Source organism: Sphaerodactylus townsendi, linkage group LG12 (genome assembly GCF_021028975.2).
Source record: "Sphaerodactylus townsendi isolate TG3544 linkage group LG12, MPM_Stown_v2.3, whole genome shotgun sequence".
Taxonomy (NCBI): domain Eukaryota; kingdom Metazoa; phylum Chordata; class Lepidosauria; order Squamata; family Sphaerodactylidae; genus Sphaerodactylus; species Sphaerodactylus townsendi.
The window spans coordinates 28,782,928-28,800,243 of NC_059436.1; the positions used below are offsets into that span (position 1 = coordinate 28,782,928).

Below are 17,316 nucleotides of genomic sequence, written 5' to 3' on the forward strand. Positions count from 1 at the left end.
AAACCGGTGGGCAGTGCATTGGTGAGGAACCAACCTGTGAAGCAGCTCCCAGCTTTGGCCAAAAGAAGGAACTACTAGGCAGACCAATAAGCAAGTCTCTTAAATACATTTGCCAACTTGGGTTTGGACATTTGGGGATGATGCCTGCAGAGGGCAGACTTTGGGGAGAGAAGAAACTCAGCAGAGTGCTTAGTGCACAAATGGATCCACACATCCCTTACAATAAGGTCAAAGTAGGAGTCCATCTTCTGGGCTAAACTAAGTCAGAAGAAACCATTTTTTGAAGATGTATTAACTTGCTTCTCTAGAAGTAATGCCGGGTCCAGCATAACCCCTGGGCTCTCAACTGAGACAGCAAGGAACAGCTGAAACCCATCAAAAGGGGGAAGCACAATTTCCTCCAAGACCACAGGCTTCCTAACCGGCCTTACCTCTTCCTAATGTTACGCAAGAAAATCTCTCTCAGATTTTGAACGGTGCAATAATTTAAAGATGGTTTGATCAACATGGGGAATGTTCACTTCGTGTTCAAGAGTTCCTGCGTATCACTGTTCTCCAAACTGATTGAGCGTTCCCTGGAAGGTCATGTATGCCATTTGTATGTATTAGATAATATAAAAGCTGATTTAAACCTGGACATTAGCAGGTACCAGAAACAGAGAAAACTGTCCATTGTCATCCTCTGCAATATAACTAACCAAGTCTGTCCACCACTCTGCCTGTAGATAGGTTAAGGTAACAACCATCAGGACCTTAGACAGTAAGAACAGACATACCCTTTCTCTTGGCTCTAACTACCTCTTCTCTGGATTCCCTTCATTCTCCCTCTCACAAATCAATAATTCAGAGCATCTCCTTTTTTGCTTGCAGCATTCACAGGTTGTTCATTATTTATAGGGACTGGGCTTGCTACCGCTGACTAGCACACCTCTTTCAGACAACAGCCTCCCAGGAACATAAAAAACAATCAACCAAGGGCAGGGAGACTCTAACATAGTCCTCTCGACTGTTCCCATGTTCTTTCAGAAACAGGTATAACATGGATAGAAGTCTCTACATTTTACAGTGGGCAGTGGGATAGGACTGACCTTCTCAGGGTCACGTGGCTTCCAAAAGTGCTGAAAGATTCTGACTGCAGAAAGATTGCAGCCACAAGCATCTGTTGCCTGGCAAGAAATGCCCATAGTTTCTTCACAACACTGTTGGCCTTAATAGTGTAGACAGTAAAACAGCAATTGCCAGATTGTTTGCTTCAAGAAATCAGTACATTCAGTATATAAAGATGGTTTGATCAACATGGGGAAGTATACCAGTGAAAATATGCCAAAGTTTGCTCATTTTCATGTAAGGTTTGTGGAATTTGGATTTTTTTTTCATAGAATTGAACGAAGGGAGAAAGTGTCTATTGGGCATTGGAAGTAGGCAATTTTGGTAAGAAAAGATATAGAAACTGGGGCATAAAAGACCCCTGAAGCTCCAGTGCATGATAAATGAAAAGTCTCACTGCATTATCCCTGTCTGGTTTCAAAGGTTTTGCCAGATACAGCCCGCACATTTCAAGCTTCCTTCACAGCACTGTAGGCTAAAAAACCTGAGATTATCCAAGTGCCATGACCTTTGCCAGATTCTTGATTTGATGTTTTTGGCAGCAGGGCAAGTAGCTACAACTCCTCGGGTGTCCTGCAGCAGAAATGTTGCACTGCCTTTCCAACAAAAGGAGAAGGCAGAGAAGAAGACTTTTGAGAGCTCTGCATCCCACCGGGCCCATCTGTGAATTTTTAAACCAGCAGAATTTTACCTCTCAGATAATGCAGCATAGTGCAGACGAGCATTTGGCGAGGGCTTTAAAATCAGAGGTGGATCTCATCAATGCTTATGGTAACAGAGGACATGTGTTGGGAGTGCACAAGCTAATCTAGTTCACCAGATAAGCCTCCATAGCTCAAGTGGCAGAGCAGGGAATCAAACCCAGTTCTCCAGATTAGAGTGCACCTGCTCCAAACCACTACACCATGCTGGCTCAACAGAGCAAAGGCAACACAAGGAGAAAATTAAGGGACAGTATTTGACTCCCCGCAGTCCTGAGTAAAGAGGTGGATGCATGTTTCAAAACTTAGGGATTCTTCTACCATGTCTTGTTGTGTTCGGTTAATATGTCAGTTCTTGCCATAAGCTCATTTTTTTGTTAAAAAAAGAGACTTTAAATGAAAAGTAAATAGCTGTTGTAATAGGGAAGGCATGGCCAATGCAGGACAAATATCTCAGACTGCAAACCTTTGCAAAACGTTTTTCAGCACACCACTAGTTTAAGTGACAATAATTAGCACCATGGACAGAGCTTACATATCTAAGGTTTCCCACACAAGGAGGGCAGGAGGTTCCAAAACTCTTTGCTGCTGCTGCTGCTGCTGCTGCTGCTGCTATCTCTCTTCCCTTCCCTTCCCTCCCTCCCCCACCCCAAGGGAAGCTCTTGCATTGCAAGAGAAGATTGCAATCTTTGGGACAGAAAGTACTTCATTACAGTAGGCAGCTGCAGCTACTCAAAACAAATGGATTATTAGAATGGACAAAAGAATTCAGCGCAGTGTTTTGATGGATGGGATTCCATTAAGATTAATAAAAGCTGTGCCTTGCCTTGAATCCATCTAGCAATCCAATTTGGTAAGATGACACAAACAGAAATTGACTGCCAAGCAAATGTGCATTTTATTAGTGTTGGCAACACAGCCAACTTCTTAAAAGTCAATTCAAAAAAAATATCAGGATCGCCAGCGCTCGCATTGTTTTGCTGTGTTGCTGTTGTGTGAAGTGATGTGAGGGTGGTTCTATTGGTTTGCTTTTAGAAAAGGAAGAGTCAAAGCTTGCACTCAAAGCTTGCTATTTTGAGATGGCTAGACCTGTCTGCAAGGCTGTTATTCTAGGCTGTTATGAGCACAAATATTTATGCTGTGGGTCATGCACAGGTCAAGGTCCTTCTCCACACAACTGTGAACTTCACCTCCAGAGACAACATATCTGCAATTGTTTACACAAATGGTCTTCAGCCATTCCACTCATTCATTCCGTGGCCTTTATTGGCATCAGGATGGTCTTCAGTCTTTTCGGAGATGGGACCATAAGCCCAAATCTACAACTTGGTATCCACTTCTATTTTTGTTCACAGTCTATCTTTCTCACATTCCACCTCTCTGTCTTTGTCATAGCCCAGTCCCCCACTAAACAGAGTCCAGGGCAGTCATCAGCTGGTTCAATTCTTTTAATCCGATCAGAGTGGTGGATACAGGTGAAGACAGTCAAGAGTCCCAACAAGAGTCCACAACAGGAGTCCAAAGTAACCACACAAGGGTAGTTACTTTGACAGTGGCTTGCCAATCCAGGCACGATGTTGCTTCCACAATGCAGCCTGGTTCCCAAAGCCTTATACGTCAAATGTCCCACCCACCAACATCCAATCTCCTACAGCTGCACCTCCCTAACCTCCCTGGCTTTTGCAAAGAGTGCTTTCTGAGCCTTGTTTACTTCAGGACTGCCAACCTGCTGCTGCATCATCATTCCTGCAAGCTGGCATGCAGCTTCCTTAGGTGCTGCTCCTGGGGTTCTGGCAACCCTGGGGGTGAGTGGATTGACAGGTCCTCCCCTGGCTGGGTATCAGGAGTCTAGGGAGTTACAGAGCTGTGGTCTGGCTATGGCTCCAGTCTGCATGCTCTACCTGATCCCCTGGACCTGATCCTGCAGGAACTATTGCAGGTTCTGCCTGAGCCTTTGGACCTGATCCTGTAGGTACTGCCAGAGACTCAGAGACTCTGAGCCTGCAAGCATTACTGGGCCTCTGGGGCCAAAGCTGTGCCTCCTTCTCTGTCTAAGTCAGTAGTTCTCAACCTTCCTAATGCTGTGGCCCTTTAATACAGTTCCTCATGTTGTGGTGACCCCCAGTCCTAACATTTATCCATTTTACAGATGGAGAACACTGATGCAGAGAGTCTTAGGCAGCCCCTGTGAAAGGGTCATTCGACCCCCAAAGGGGTCTCAACCCCCAGGTTGAGAACCTCATCGGAGTCAGAGGATCAGGTCCTCATCGGAGGCATCTTCTGACATGCCGGGCTGGGTCCCAACAATCTTCCACTTTCTCCTCCTCTTAAATAAATTTGAGATCGTGCTTCCACTTCCACAATTCCATTTAGGTCAAGGAATGTTCAAACAGCCAATCGGATTAATTCTAATTATTTACGCTATCAATTATCCTGAGGTCAAAGGAAGTTCTCTAATCATGTCCTAAGGTTATTGATTTCTTTTTAGCTCATTGGATTCAGCAGTGATGCTAAAAAAAGCAAAATGCAAAACAAAATAAAAGCCTCAGAGGCTGATGAGCTTCAGAGATTGTTATCTCAGGAAAAGAGATAACGTCAAATGAAGTGTAGAACCTAGATTATTAAGAATAGCACCAGAGCAAAGAAAGCCTTTGTGTTTTTCCTCCTGGAAATCAGCATCTGTTTCTGCTGTTCGAATTCTTTTCTTTCTCTGCAAACAAAATATATGACAGAACTTGGACAGATTTAGGGGAGGGGGATACACAGAGAAATACTGTATCCATTTCTTGGGGATCACTATTCCAGACAGACAAGCCACCTAGAATCAGAGATGGAAATCAGGTTTCACTGTAAAAAACAATTCTCCAAATCCAGCTTTCTCCAGTCTTCTCTATAAATGGATGATTGCCATACACATTATAGGTAAAGAGAGACATACAGCACACATACAACCTCCTGTTCTGGCAAACCCAGGCACTGAAAGTCACCCCTGTTTTTCTTCGCATTGCCCCATTACTTCACTGGTACATCCTTCTCTTGAATCATGAAGCATGTGAAGGAATCAGGGGAACGATCTCACTGTAAAGAGGCTTCATCTAGCCCAGGGGTAGGGAACCTGCGGCTCTCCAGATGTTCAGGAACTACAATTCCCATCAGCCCCTACCAGCATGGCCAATTGGCCATGCTGACAGAGGCTGATGGGAATTGTAGTTCCTGAACATCTGGAGAGCGGCAGGTTCCCTACCCCAGATCTAGCCCTTGGTAGTGGGGAGGTGTCCCCAAAAACCCTTTCTACAAGCCTTCTTGCTCATACAAAAAGCCGGTCTATGCCAGACCCAGGATTTTGGTTCCCCATTGGCAAGGCATCCTAAGTGGACTCTCTTAACCTGCTACCCACCTAGCCTTTTCACACTGCCTATGATTTTGTTCTCCTTGCAACAAAAAATAGCAATGCCACAGAATAGATTAGTATTCATTTTTAAATTAATGAGAAAGGGAAGGAGGACACTACCCCCAGGTGTAGTGTCCTTTCTTTTTCAAAAGCAGAAAAGCTGGTTGGATCCAGCCCATTATGTTTCCTGCTCTTCCTGTTTGGGTTTGTGACCCTACTAAACGTAACAAAGTAGATTTTTTGAGCCAGCACGGTGTAGTGGTTAAAAGTAGGTGGACTCTAATCTGGAGAACCTGGTTTGATTTCTCACTCCTCCATATGAGCAGCGGAGTCTTATCTGGTAAACCAGATTTGCTTCTGCACTCCTACATTTCTGCTGGGCGACCTTGGGCTAGACTCAGTTCTTTCATGTAAACAGCTCCACCTACCTCACAAGGTGTCTGTTGTGGGGAGAGGAAGGGAAAGGAGTTTGTAAGCCCCTTTGAGTCTCCTTACAGGAGCGAAAGGGGGTGTATAAGTCCAAACTCCTCCTTCCCTTTCTCATTAGTGTCTTCTTAGACCACTCAAGAAGGCTATGCTGAGAATCATGGGAGGTGTTTGCAAAAAACCATGGAGCTGCAATATGGGGGGCATTGGGTGAGAAAAACCTAGCTGGGTCCAATGACAGTATTTTGCCTTTATCAACAAGCTTGGCTCCTTCTCTCAGACTGTGACAAATCTGTCAGGGAGCTTTCCTTGGTTGAGTGGTACAATTCTAGAAAACATCATTGAAGTGGGATGGGAAACAGCCAAAATGGGTTCCACCTCACCTGGGTTAATGTAATCAGTCTCTTCCATATACCCCCAGGTGTAGTGCCCGAAAGATTTCACAAGTTTATCACTGAGAGCTCACTCAATGGAGAACTCAATGTGCACCTGGCCAATACACTCATTGACCAGCATGTTATTTGTTGCATTTGACCCTTGGTATTTTTAGGTGCCTGCCACCAACAGGTGATGAGAGAAAAGGTTTGTCCTGCCTCACTTGGAGAGAGAAGTCGTCCTTCTAGGCAGAAGGGCGGTTGGCAGAGCAGCTGGCAGCTGCGCTTGGAGATAAGAAAGGCATCAGTCTTTGAAGCTAGCCTGATGGGAAAGGCTGGGAGGAGATAGTGGAGTGATGGCGTCAAAGGTTAATAGGGAGCTTTGGAGAAGGATGTGAGGCAAAACAGGGGTGCTGCGAGCAACACAAAGTGAGACAGGGAACTGTAAAAGGAAATCTCCAAAGAGGGCAATTCACATTACCCTTTTGGTATAGTGAAATCCACAGTTGCTTGTACTGGCCCTCTCGTTGTGCCAATTGCTCTGTCGTTTCCATTTAGTTTGTCCCCACAACCACTCTGGGTGAACAGTCATTATGAACTCATTTGGCAAGCCAAGAGACAATGAAGTCGAAAAAGATGCTCGTGAGCCATGAGGGAATCTGTGGCTGATGTAATACAACTGAGCACTTCCACATAGCTTTTCTTTTAGTGCCCCACAAATATTCTCTGAGGCCAATAAACATGGGTGAAAGGCAGGCATGGATGAAAGGCCTATTTGCATGGCTGGCTGTCCTATGGGCAGCCAGCCATGTGAAAGGGGTGTGCACCTTTGCATGGAGGCACTTTTTTGGGGGGGGGGTCCCTGTGCTTTGGAGGCAGGCATGACTGATCCCCAGGGCTATGAAATGGCCCTTTGTCCCTGTGTGGCTCTGCAGATGGAAGCTGGGGTCTGCAATTTTCTTGTTGGATCATAGCCACCTAAAGCACCTCACAGCCGTGGCTGTTTGTTCAGCTGCAGCTGTGAGGCACGTTAAAACAAAAGAATAGCACATAATGCAATTATTGAAAAACCCAGCTTGGGGTGGGGTGGGGGGAGAAATGTGGAGTGGACTTACTTTAGGAGCGGGATCTGTGGGAAGTCCCCCCCCCCAAGTTTTATCCTGTCCTTAACCTGTGTTTAGTGGCCCATGCAAAAAGGGCCTCAGTAATTTTTGTAACTCCAGGAGGCAGGCCTATACTATTGTCATCCCTGTACTTAAGATGGGGAAGTTTACATTGAATGACCATGGCCGCTGTAGGGACACCTGGCAAGCTTGTGGTTGAGGTAAGATTTGAACCAGGGGCCAACGAATCCAGTGGTCTGAGGTACAAGCTAGCACCAGACTTGATTATTTGGAGAGTGTGAACTGACCTTATGACTATACATACTCTAGAATTGACTCGGCTTACTTTGCTGGAGGGAAATGAAGGGGATTCCATCACCTTGGGGAGCAGATCACATTTCTCATGCTGTCCTATATTTAAGAACCATCTCAGACTGGAAAGCAAAACTGTTGATACTGAAAGATTTTTGTTTTGTTTTACATTTGCCTTAATTTTTACAGACATTTGCTGTTGTGTTTCAAATGGTTCTTCTAAATGATGCTTAAAACTTTTAAATTCTCACAATATTTGGTCATTCACTGCTTGGTGAGTTGGCAGTATAAACTGCCTTGAGCATCATTTCTAACGGAGGAAAAAGAAGGTGCAAACAAAGTTTCGAAGGCTTTTCAGAACGCAGTGAGAACATTCTTAAAAGGAGATTCACATGAGCTGACTCTCTGCTGAACAGTTGTGTGTCAAACACCGCGGACAGAATTTTCATACCACTGTATTTCAGCATGGAGAAAAAAAGCTCATAGATTCAGTTGCAAGATCATGCCAGTGATCCCCAGCAAGACTACCGCCAATGTGTTTCCTGGGGACCATTTGCTTCCCTACCAGAGTATCTGTTCCTCAAAGTAAATGGCCAGTCCTGGCTTGCCCCCAGGAAGCATCACCTTTGTGCTTGCAGTGCTTTCAAAAAGCCCAGGAGGCATCACCTTTGTGCCTGCAGAAAGGAGCAGTTGGGAAACAGCTGCCTCCAGCACAGAGTATCAACAGTACACAATTTGCACAGAAATGGCTTGCTACTAGTTAGTCTGATTTCAGATCAACTTAGAGAAGCTTTGTTGATGATGTATGATGTATCTACTTATATATATGGTGTAGGGCAGTGGTGGCGAACCTATGGCACGGGTGCCAGAAGTGGCACTCAGAGCCCTCTCTGTGGGCACGTGCACACAGTTTGTCAGGTGGGGGGGGCTTGCTGCTGAGTAAACCCTCCTAAGGTTGTGATTCACCCGTTCGAAGCATTGCATGGCTGCTTCAAAGCAAAGCCACCGACTACCATCAAGCTTACTTCTGAGTAACGCGTGCCTCGGAGCCAACCGTTTTTCCTAAACTAAAACCTCAGTATTCAGGTTAAATTGCCGTCTTGGCACTTTGCGATAAATATGTAAGTTTTGGGTTTCAGTTTGGGCACTCGGTCTCGAAAAGGTTCGCCAACACTGGTGTAGGGGCATGATTTGTACCATAGCCCCACTAGTTCACATTACTAACTAGTAAGCTGTTAGATTACTTTGTCTTTGGATTGCAAGCCATTTGTTTTGTGCAAATTGTGTATTGTCAATAGTTTGGTTGCACAACCCCCTTTTCTCAGTTGTGTACAATATGGACTGAATTGCAGAGTATGCTTGGCTTGGAAAAACCCTCCCCCCCCCAACATTTTGTGACTGGCTGCAGCTCTCCACGGCAGCCATTTTGTAACTGACTGTGCCACCCCATCTTGGCAACCATTTAATGGTTGTCTACTATCTGCCCACATAGGCTGAACAAGCTTGGAGACTTCCACACTAATCAGTGTACACTCAGCCATGAGTCAGTCCCAAATAACAGCTAACTGGGACTCCACTATGAAAACACCTTATGAACAGCCTATGTGTTGTGATTTCCTGATTTCCTGTGAATGACAGCACACTAGCTTGAGAGAAGAGAGCGCAAACTAAGAAGGATAGTGGAAGGCAAAGAGGAGCATAACCCAACCTGGGCAGTGTGTGTGTGTGAGGGGGAGGGGGGCTCCATTTTGGGGTAAATTTTCACTGAGCAAAACTAGCCAGCAGCAATATTCACACAAAGACTTCACTGGAGAATGACATTATAAGCAATGCAATAAAGGAAAAGCCAAAATAACCATTACACTCTGTCTCTGCTTTAACAGCCCCATGAAATAAAATCCACATGAAAACGAATAAGTTGGAGAGAGCTCTTTGTTAAGGCATGTCTTTAAGCAAACCACTAGACGTAGCCTTGAACAGTCTTCTATTGCAATACCACTTCCCGTGTGCAAAACCACGTACATTATCCTCGTAATCCCTTCAACTATTTATTTGTTTACTTCATTTATACCCTCCTTTTCCCCCTAATTGGGAAACAATATTGTTCTCCTCTCCTCTATTTTATCTTCACAACAATCTTGTGAGGTAGGTCAGGCCAAAACAGTGTGATTGACACAAGATTGCCTAGCAAGCTTCCATGGCAAACGGGGATTTGAACTGAGTCCCAGATCCTGGGACTGATATTCTACCACTACACCACACCAGTTCTCAACCCTCCAACAGCCATTCTGCAAAGCAGGTTATCCTCCCAATATCACAGACAGCGCAGACTGAGGCTATGAATGCCCTCGGCTGCCTGATTAATTCATGACAAAGGCAGGATTTGAAACGGCTCTGGGGACTTGCTGGCTCTCAGTGAGATCTTCTTTGCCACTTCAGCAATCTAGCCTGTCAGGAGCTCGCTGCCAAACGTACTTCCCAGAATTGCAGAGAAGATAGTTTAGAACTGGAAAGTAATAAAACAATAATAATCAAGCAGCAAGGAGAAGATGCCATGTCTGGGGGGTGGGGGGAAAGAGAGAGAGAGAGAGAACATGAAACCCTGTGCTCAGCTTCAGCTGACTTCAGCCATCCTAAGCAGACTTATGCCCTCCTAGGTCTATTAAAGTCCATGGGTGTTAACTCCACTTAGGACGGCATGGTGATTGCCACCCTGGCTCTTAGCCCTGATCTCCCCCCACCCCCAAATTGTGTGCACCGTCTGACTCACCAAAGGGTGCTTGGGATTCCAAGCCAGCCTCCGAGCTGCAAATTTCACAAGACTACCTACAGGTAAGGGCCAGCTGTGACTCCACATTCTCCGGTTCCAAAAATCCCCATGGGAGGGTACATATGAGAAAAATGTTAAGCTAATATTGAAAAGCCTACAACATCTGCAAAACAGCTGGTTAGACTCTTTATCAGCACCTGCTCATGGATGTTTTCCAGAAAATCTACATAGATATTCAATACCCATGTCATATTCTCTTCCACCACTCCGGTTAAGGAACTTTCCCCCTTGTATGACCATGTTTATTTAATTTGTTGATAATCTGAGTTTCTCTCCAATGGTGGCTCAAACCATCTTAAACCGGTCTCCATTTTATCTTCACAACAATCCTGCAAGGTACACAAGGATGCAAGTGTGTGGCTGGCTCAAGGCCATTCAGCAAGCTTCTATGGTGGTATTCAGCAAGTCCTGGTGAATCCAGGACTCCCAGATGTGAATGTTACACTCTGACCACTACACCATACTATCTCTCATTCATAGGTAGTTTGAGATGAGGGGGTTAGAGAGAAGATAGAAGTAAGTGATTGGGGAGGCAGCACAACAACAACAGACAACACATTTGTTCAATGGCTTTTGCAGCGCAGACACAAACCTCCCCTCCCCCAACTCCGTCTATCTCTTCTGATGCAGATCCCCGCACAAAGCACATCCCAGAATACTCACAATACTTTATACTATTTTCAGACATTCAGAGAACATTTCATAAAATCATAGAGTTGGAAGAGACCACAAGGGCTATCAAGTCCAACCTTCTGTCATGCAGGAACACAAATGGTAATGTTGTTAATGCAACATTCACCTGCAACAACCTTGCAAAGTAGGTCACCCTCATCCCCACATGGGGAGGAAAACTCCAAAAGAATCAAGGAAGTTTTCCAACGTATTTGAGTGCATTTTTCTCTTTCACTGATCGTACACTTTCCTCCAAGAAGCCCAGGTTTGTGTATGTTGGTTTTTCCCCTACAACCCTGTTAGGTAGGCTAGGTTGAGATAAAGAGAGGGAGACCAGCTTAAGGTCACCCACATGCTTCAAGGCAGAGTGGAGATCTGAAGCAGGGTTTCCCAGATCCTAGCCCAGCTTTTTGACCACTACTCCACACAGTAGCTCGCCAATTTAAGTCTAGTGAGTTTGTGCTGAGGCAACATTTGAACCAGGGAGTTTCCTGCTTCTCATTGAACCTGTTAGTCAATTGAAGCTGCATTAGCTTCATCTGCAACCAGTCCTTCATGCTTCGAGTTTAGTGTCCAGCTCACTTGGTGCTTTTATCTCAATAGCCAACTTGAGCCTTTCAGATGTGGGGAAAAGGGAATCCCTCCCTCTACCAAAAACACAATCTCTGAGGGATAAGAGCGAATAGGAGGGAGGGAGGGAGGGAGGGAGGGAGGGAGGGGTGTCAGATGGCTATAGAGATGAAGCTATAGAGATGGCAATTTCATTTCCCCTAAGCCCACCTCATACGGTTGTTGTGAGGTGAAAATCAGAGCAGAACATTTACTCATTGGAGCGTGCTGTAGAAACACAACGGACTCGCAACAACGGGAAACACTCTTTCGCTCTGTTCCCCTTCATCTCACTTCTGCTGGCCCCTTCAGTAAATTGCAGCCCCATCCCATGCCGGCTGACCACCGATCCCGGAGGAAGGCAACAAGAGGAAAACTTTCCCTGCCGCTCTTCCTCAGTGGACAGCGAGCGCTGCCTTCGCTTGGCTGCCTGCCTGAGACCCCCAAGGCTCCCGCTGGCAGCCCCCACCTTCTTATAGCAGCCGCCGCCCCTTCCCCTCGGAGCTGCCTCCGCCGCCCTTACCTGCATGGCTGCTTTGGCAGAGGGTCTCCGGGGCAAGGGCGCTGCGATGGGGCGCTCGTCTGCCCGCCCGGCGATGCCAGTGATGTAACAAGCGGCACCGGCGGCTCATTCCCCCTCCCCAGCCGGCAGCTGAGCGGTTCGGAGCAAAAATACCCGCTCGCTGCCAGCTCGTTAACTCCCTCGGTTCCTCAGCCTGGCCGTGCCAGCCTGCCAGCACGCCACTGGGGCGCCCATCATCCGGCCACCTCCGGGCAGGTGGGAACCAGAGACCAACGAGGGGCTGGAGTCCTGACTGTCCATAACTGAGCAGACGCAGGGATTGATTTATTGGGCAGGGAGGGTGCAGCAGCCCCAGGTGGGAGGCGGACTGGGGATGGGAGGTCTGGAGGTTGGAGAGGCTCAATTGCACAGAATAGATTGACCGATCTACACTGCGGTCAATCTATTCTAAACCTTCTATTAGGTTGCTGCTAGGTGGTGGGGGAGGCTCAAGTGCCCAGCAGAGGTGGCTCGTTCTAGAGGACTCTGGCTGGTTCCCCTCCCACCTCTTGGTGGCTGCTAGGTGGCAGGGGATGCTCAAGTGCCCAGCAGAGATGGCTCGTTTTGCACCAGTCTAGCTACTGGTACATCTAGGGGGCGGAGGGAGAGGGCAAACGACCCAGGTGCCATTTGCCTGGATCAAATGGGGGTGGTTTTTGGCCCTTGGCTGAACTCCCCCTGCTTCATTCCCCCCACTGTGCTCCCTCGTCTACTCCTTTCTGCCTTCCTGCCTTACCACTTTGGCCAGCATGGCACCAAACCACCCTGAGTTTCACAGGTCTTTGCAGAGAGGGCAAGAAAGCCCCTTGAACACCCAGAGCAAGTGGGGCCCACTGCTCAGTCGCTGCCATTTCTTCTGGCCACTCTTCATCACTGCTGCCACCGCAACTGCTTCCTTCCTCTAATCCATAGGTGTCAAACGTGTGACCCTCCAGATGCTATGGACTACAGTTCCCATCGTCCCCTGCCAGCATGTTCTAGAGGACTCTGATGCTGGCAGGGGATGATGGGAACTGTAGCCCATAACATCTGGAGGGCCGCAAGTTTGACACCTGTGCTCTAATTGGAGATAACTGAAATTAGCTGGAGTTAACATACATTACCTGTTGGTTTTCTTCCTCTATTTCCTGGATCAGCCTGAAAGCCAGTGTGGTATAGTGGACAGAGCATCTGTCTAGGATCTAAGAGACCCCCAGCTCAAATCCACACTCTGCCTCAGAAGCTTGCTGGATGATCTTGGGCCAGTGACCCTAACCTACCTCCTACAGCTAGCATTGGAGAAGAGGGAAGCAGAGGGCCCCCATGGGACAGAAAGGTAGGGTATGAATAAAGTAAATAAACTAACTCCAGGAAGATATTATTGAGAAATTCTGTTACAGCTGTAATAGCAAAATGAAACCTCCATGTACAAAAGCATTATACCTCCAGATTCCATGATGCTGCGAACAAACAACAATCCCTCAGCACTTTAGGGGCGGCTGGACTTGCAGGGTTCCAGCAGTTTTATTTTTATGATTCTGGACACAGCCATTTCATGCTGCATGTATAACAGGCATGAACACAAATACCTGTAGTTTCCCCATAACATATGGCAGCATTCTGAACCTATTTTGACAACAGGTGTGCACCACAGGGACTCCAAACCAACTATATCTTATTCTGTAATGTACGTCACACCTTAAATGGCTGGCCTCGACCCGGGCCAGGGCCTTTACAGCTCTGGCCCCTGCCTGGTGGAATGCTCTACCTCCAGCTTTCCAGGCCCTGCGGGACCTTGGTGAATTCCGCAGGGCCTGTAAGACGGAGCTATTCCACAGGGGTTTTGGAGGGGCTGGCCGCGGCTCTATTGCCCCCCATTGAAACCGGAACTAAGCTGCCTTTTCCATCCTGGTAGGGCCCTGATTTCATCCTGGGCCCTGCCTCTCCTCTCTTCTCCTTTGGCCTTTAGACCGGGCGCCTGTGTGTGTGTTTTTACACAACCTTATTGTTTAATCTGTATTTCTTGTTTTAATTGCTGCTGAATTTTAGTGAGGTAGATTTTTATGTTATATTGATTTACTGTTCTGGAAACAGTTATGTTGTGAGCCGCCTCGAGCTCTTCGGGGATGAGGCGGCCTATAAATTTAATAAATAAACAAACAAACAAACATCTTCCATATATTCTCTGCATATGAGACTAGCCATGCAAATTGAGCCCCAAACAATCCTAGAGTAAGGTTTTCTGAAAGGATTTTTCCATGCACAATGGAAAGCCACCGATACCATTATTACCCTTTCTGCAAACCAGAGACTCTGCATGAATATGGATGACTCTTTATATTGGAGTCACTTAGCATGGAAGGTACTCAGCCATACAGAAAAGAGAAACATCTGTAGCCTTCTCCTGCATGGTAAGAAGGTTGCCCTCTTTGCTCCTGACCCCTCTAATAGCCTTTAGCAGTTTGTAACAGCCACTGGGTCTGCAGACAAGGACGTAGTTAAAGGGGGGTTCATGGGTTCAATCCCCCCCTCCATTACATGTCTGGCTTGCTTGAGCACCTCCGCCCCACCAGCCCCCGCTTGGAGATGGGGCTCCAGGCTCCGCCCCCACCCCTTCTTCGAGCGACCCAGCAACCCTACCATACAAAGAGAACTTTGCTGCTTAATCATATACTACAACAACCGTTGGGATGACATAACATGCAATATCAAGAGCAATCCTAAGTAACCCTACTCAGAAGTAAGTCCTGTTTTATTCAATGAGAATTACTGTCAAGACTGTCCCTTGGATTGCCTTTTGTGCAACAGCACTGGAGTTGATCATGCAATGGACTTTCTCAGAGACCGTCGTCCAAGTGGGCAACTGAGATTATTTTTAATATTAAAAAAATATTTTAATATTTTTAATGTTGATCTCAGCCAGCCAGCCCCCACCAACCCCAAATCCAAAGTGGTTAATAACCAGGCTATCATTTGGGTGGCAGCATTTATTTACATGCTTTTAACCCCATCCCTACCATATTTCAAGGAACTTAGGCTCATTCCACACATGCAAAATAATGCACTTTCAAACTGCTTTCAGTGCTCTTTGAAGCTGTGCGGAATAGCAAAATCCACTTGCAAACAGTTGTGAAAGTGGTTTGAAAACGCATTATTTTGCATGTGCGGAAGGGGCCTTAGAGTGGTTCACATTAGTACCCTCTTTTATTTTATCCTCTCAACAATTCTGTGAGATATCCATCTCAGATAGTCACAGGCCAGAAATCAGCCAAGGAGTTTCAGGGCATATTAAGGACCAAACTTGGTCCCCCTAGCCCTGATCCAACACTTCAGTCACTGCTCATATTGACAACAGTGCCAAAATAGTCAGACTTTTCTAAGGCATGACTTCAGTGGAGAATAGTGTAACTCTGCTTAAGATGACACTGTTAAATCAGCTAAAAATGCATTCCCAATTAGTCAGGCAGCAGATTTTAAATTTATTTTTAATACAGAAGGCACAGGTGGCAAACACCCCCTTAGGAGTGGCATTCTCTCTTCTGTCTCAGGCAGAAAGGAATTATTTTTCTGGGATGATGTCTTCCAACAGGCAATGTGGTATAGCGGTTAGAGTGCCAGATGAGGATCTGGGAGACCCATGTTCAACCTCCACTCTGCTGTGAGAGCTTGGCTGGGTCACCTGGGGCCAGTCGCACATTCTCAGCCATATCTACCTCGCAGGGTTGTTGTAAGGATAAAATGGAGGAGAGGAGAACATTAAGAACATAAGAACATAAGAACAAGCCAGCTGGATCAGACCAAAGTCCATCTAGTCCAGCTCTCTGCTACTCGCAGTGGCCCACCAGGTGCCTTTGGGAGCTCACATGTAGGATGTGAACGCAATGGCCTTCTGCGGCTGTTGCTCCCGATCACCTGGTCTGTTAAGGCATTTGCAATCTCAGATCAAAGAGGATCAAGATTGGTAGCCATAAATCGACTTCTCCTCCATAAATCTGTCCAAGCCCCTTTTAAAGCTATCCAGGTTAGTGGCCATCACCACCTCCTGTGGCAGCATATTCCAAACACCAATCACACGTTGCGTGAAGAAGTGTTTCCTTTTATTAGTCCTAATTCTTCCCCCCATCATTTTCAATGAATGCCCCCTGGTTCTAGTATTGTGAGAAAGAGAGAAAAATTTCTCTCTCTGTCAACATTTTCTACCCCATGCATAATTTTGTAGACTTCAATCATATCCCCCCTCAGCCGCCTCCTCTCCAAACTAAAGAGTCCCAAACGCTGCAGCCTCTCCTCATAGGGAAGGTGCTCCAGTCCCTCAATCATCCTTGTTGCCCTTCTCTGCACTTTTTCTATCTCCTCATTGTCAGCTGTTTTGCATCCCCATTGGGGAGAAAAGCAGGGTATAAATAACTTTTAAAAAAGGTATGCAGTGCATCAAGAAAACAATCTACCCCACAAGTTTTTCAATCATAAATTAATTTCATCAATTGGAAACTGCCCAGTTAAAATTCATATATGTCTCACTGTGTGCGTGTAAAGTGCCATCAAGTTACATCACAACTGACTTATGGTGACTCCAAAGTAATTGACAAGCAGAGGTGTTTTGCCGTTGCCTTCCTCTGCCGAGTCTTCCTTGGTGGTCTCCCTTCCAAGAACAAACCTTGATTACTATTTGTTGTGGGTTTTCCAGGCTGTGTGGCCATGGTCTTGTTCCTAAAGTTTCACCTGCATCTGTGGCTGGCATCTTCAGAGGTATATCACAGAGGGAAGTCTGGTACACACTGTGATACACCTCTGTGATACACCTCTGAAGATGCCAGCCACAGATGCAGGCGAAATGTTAGGAGCAAGATCTACCAGACCACGGCCACACAGCCCGGAAAACCCACAACAGCCAGTTGAATCTTGATTAGCTTCCAAGATCTGGCTAGATTGGACTACACCATGCTGCCTTCCCTCCTATAATTACACCAAAACAAACAAAAATTTGGACATATAAAGAGCCCAAAGGAAATTATTAGAGGAGCATTCCTAAACAAACTCTGAGCACTTGCTATGTGCAAGGAGGCACAAACTAAATACAATATATTGAAACTTCCAGATTTTACTTGAACATACAGACTAACCAATGCAAAGAAATTGACACGGCATCACAAAGAACTGGGAGTAAAGTAACCAAGGTGTGATAAGAATGCACACGGAAGATCTCTCTTTTATGGCAAGCGGGTTGCTCATTGCCTTTGTGTCCACTGC

General features: G+C 46.3%; 1 protein-coding gene across 2 annotated transcripts in view; it reads right to left on the bottom strand.

Annotated features, from left to right (window-relative positions):
* The window catches only part of KCNIP3 (potassium voltage-gated channel interacting protein 3), a 102,711-nt gene that overhangs the window by 76,994 nt on the left and 8,401 nt on the right, over positions 1-17,316 (bottom strand). The window contains exon 1 of one of the 2 annotated variants that reach the window (XM_048512939.1): positions 12,049-12,162. The exons of the other annotated variant lie outside the window; for it this stretch is intronic. Within the exon in view, the coding sequence (XP_048368896.1) occupies positions 12,049-12,054 (6 nt within the window). The 5' untranslated portion in view covers positions 12,055-12,162. Of the gene's footprint in view, positions 1-12,048; positions 12,163-17,316 lie in introns of those variants that run through there. 2 annotated transcript variants of the gene reach the window in all.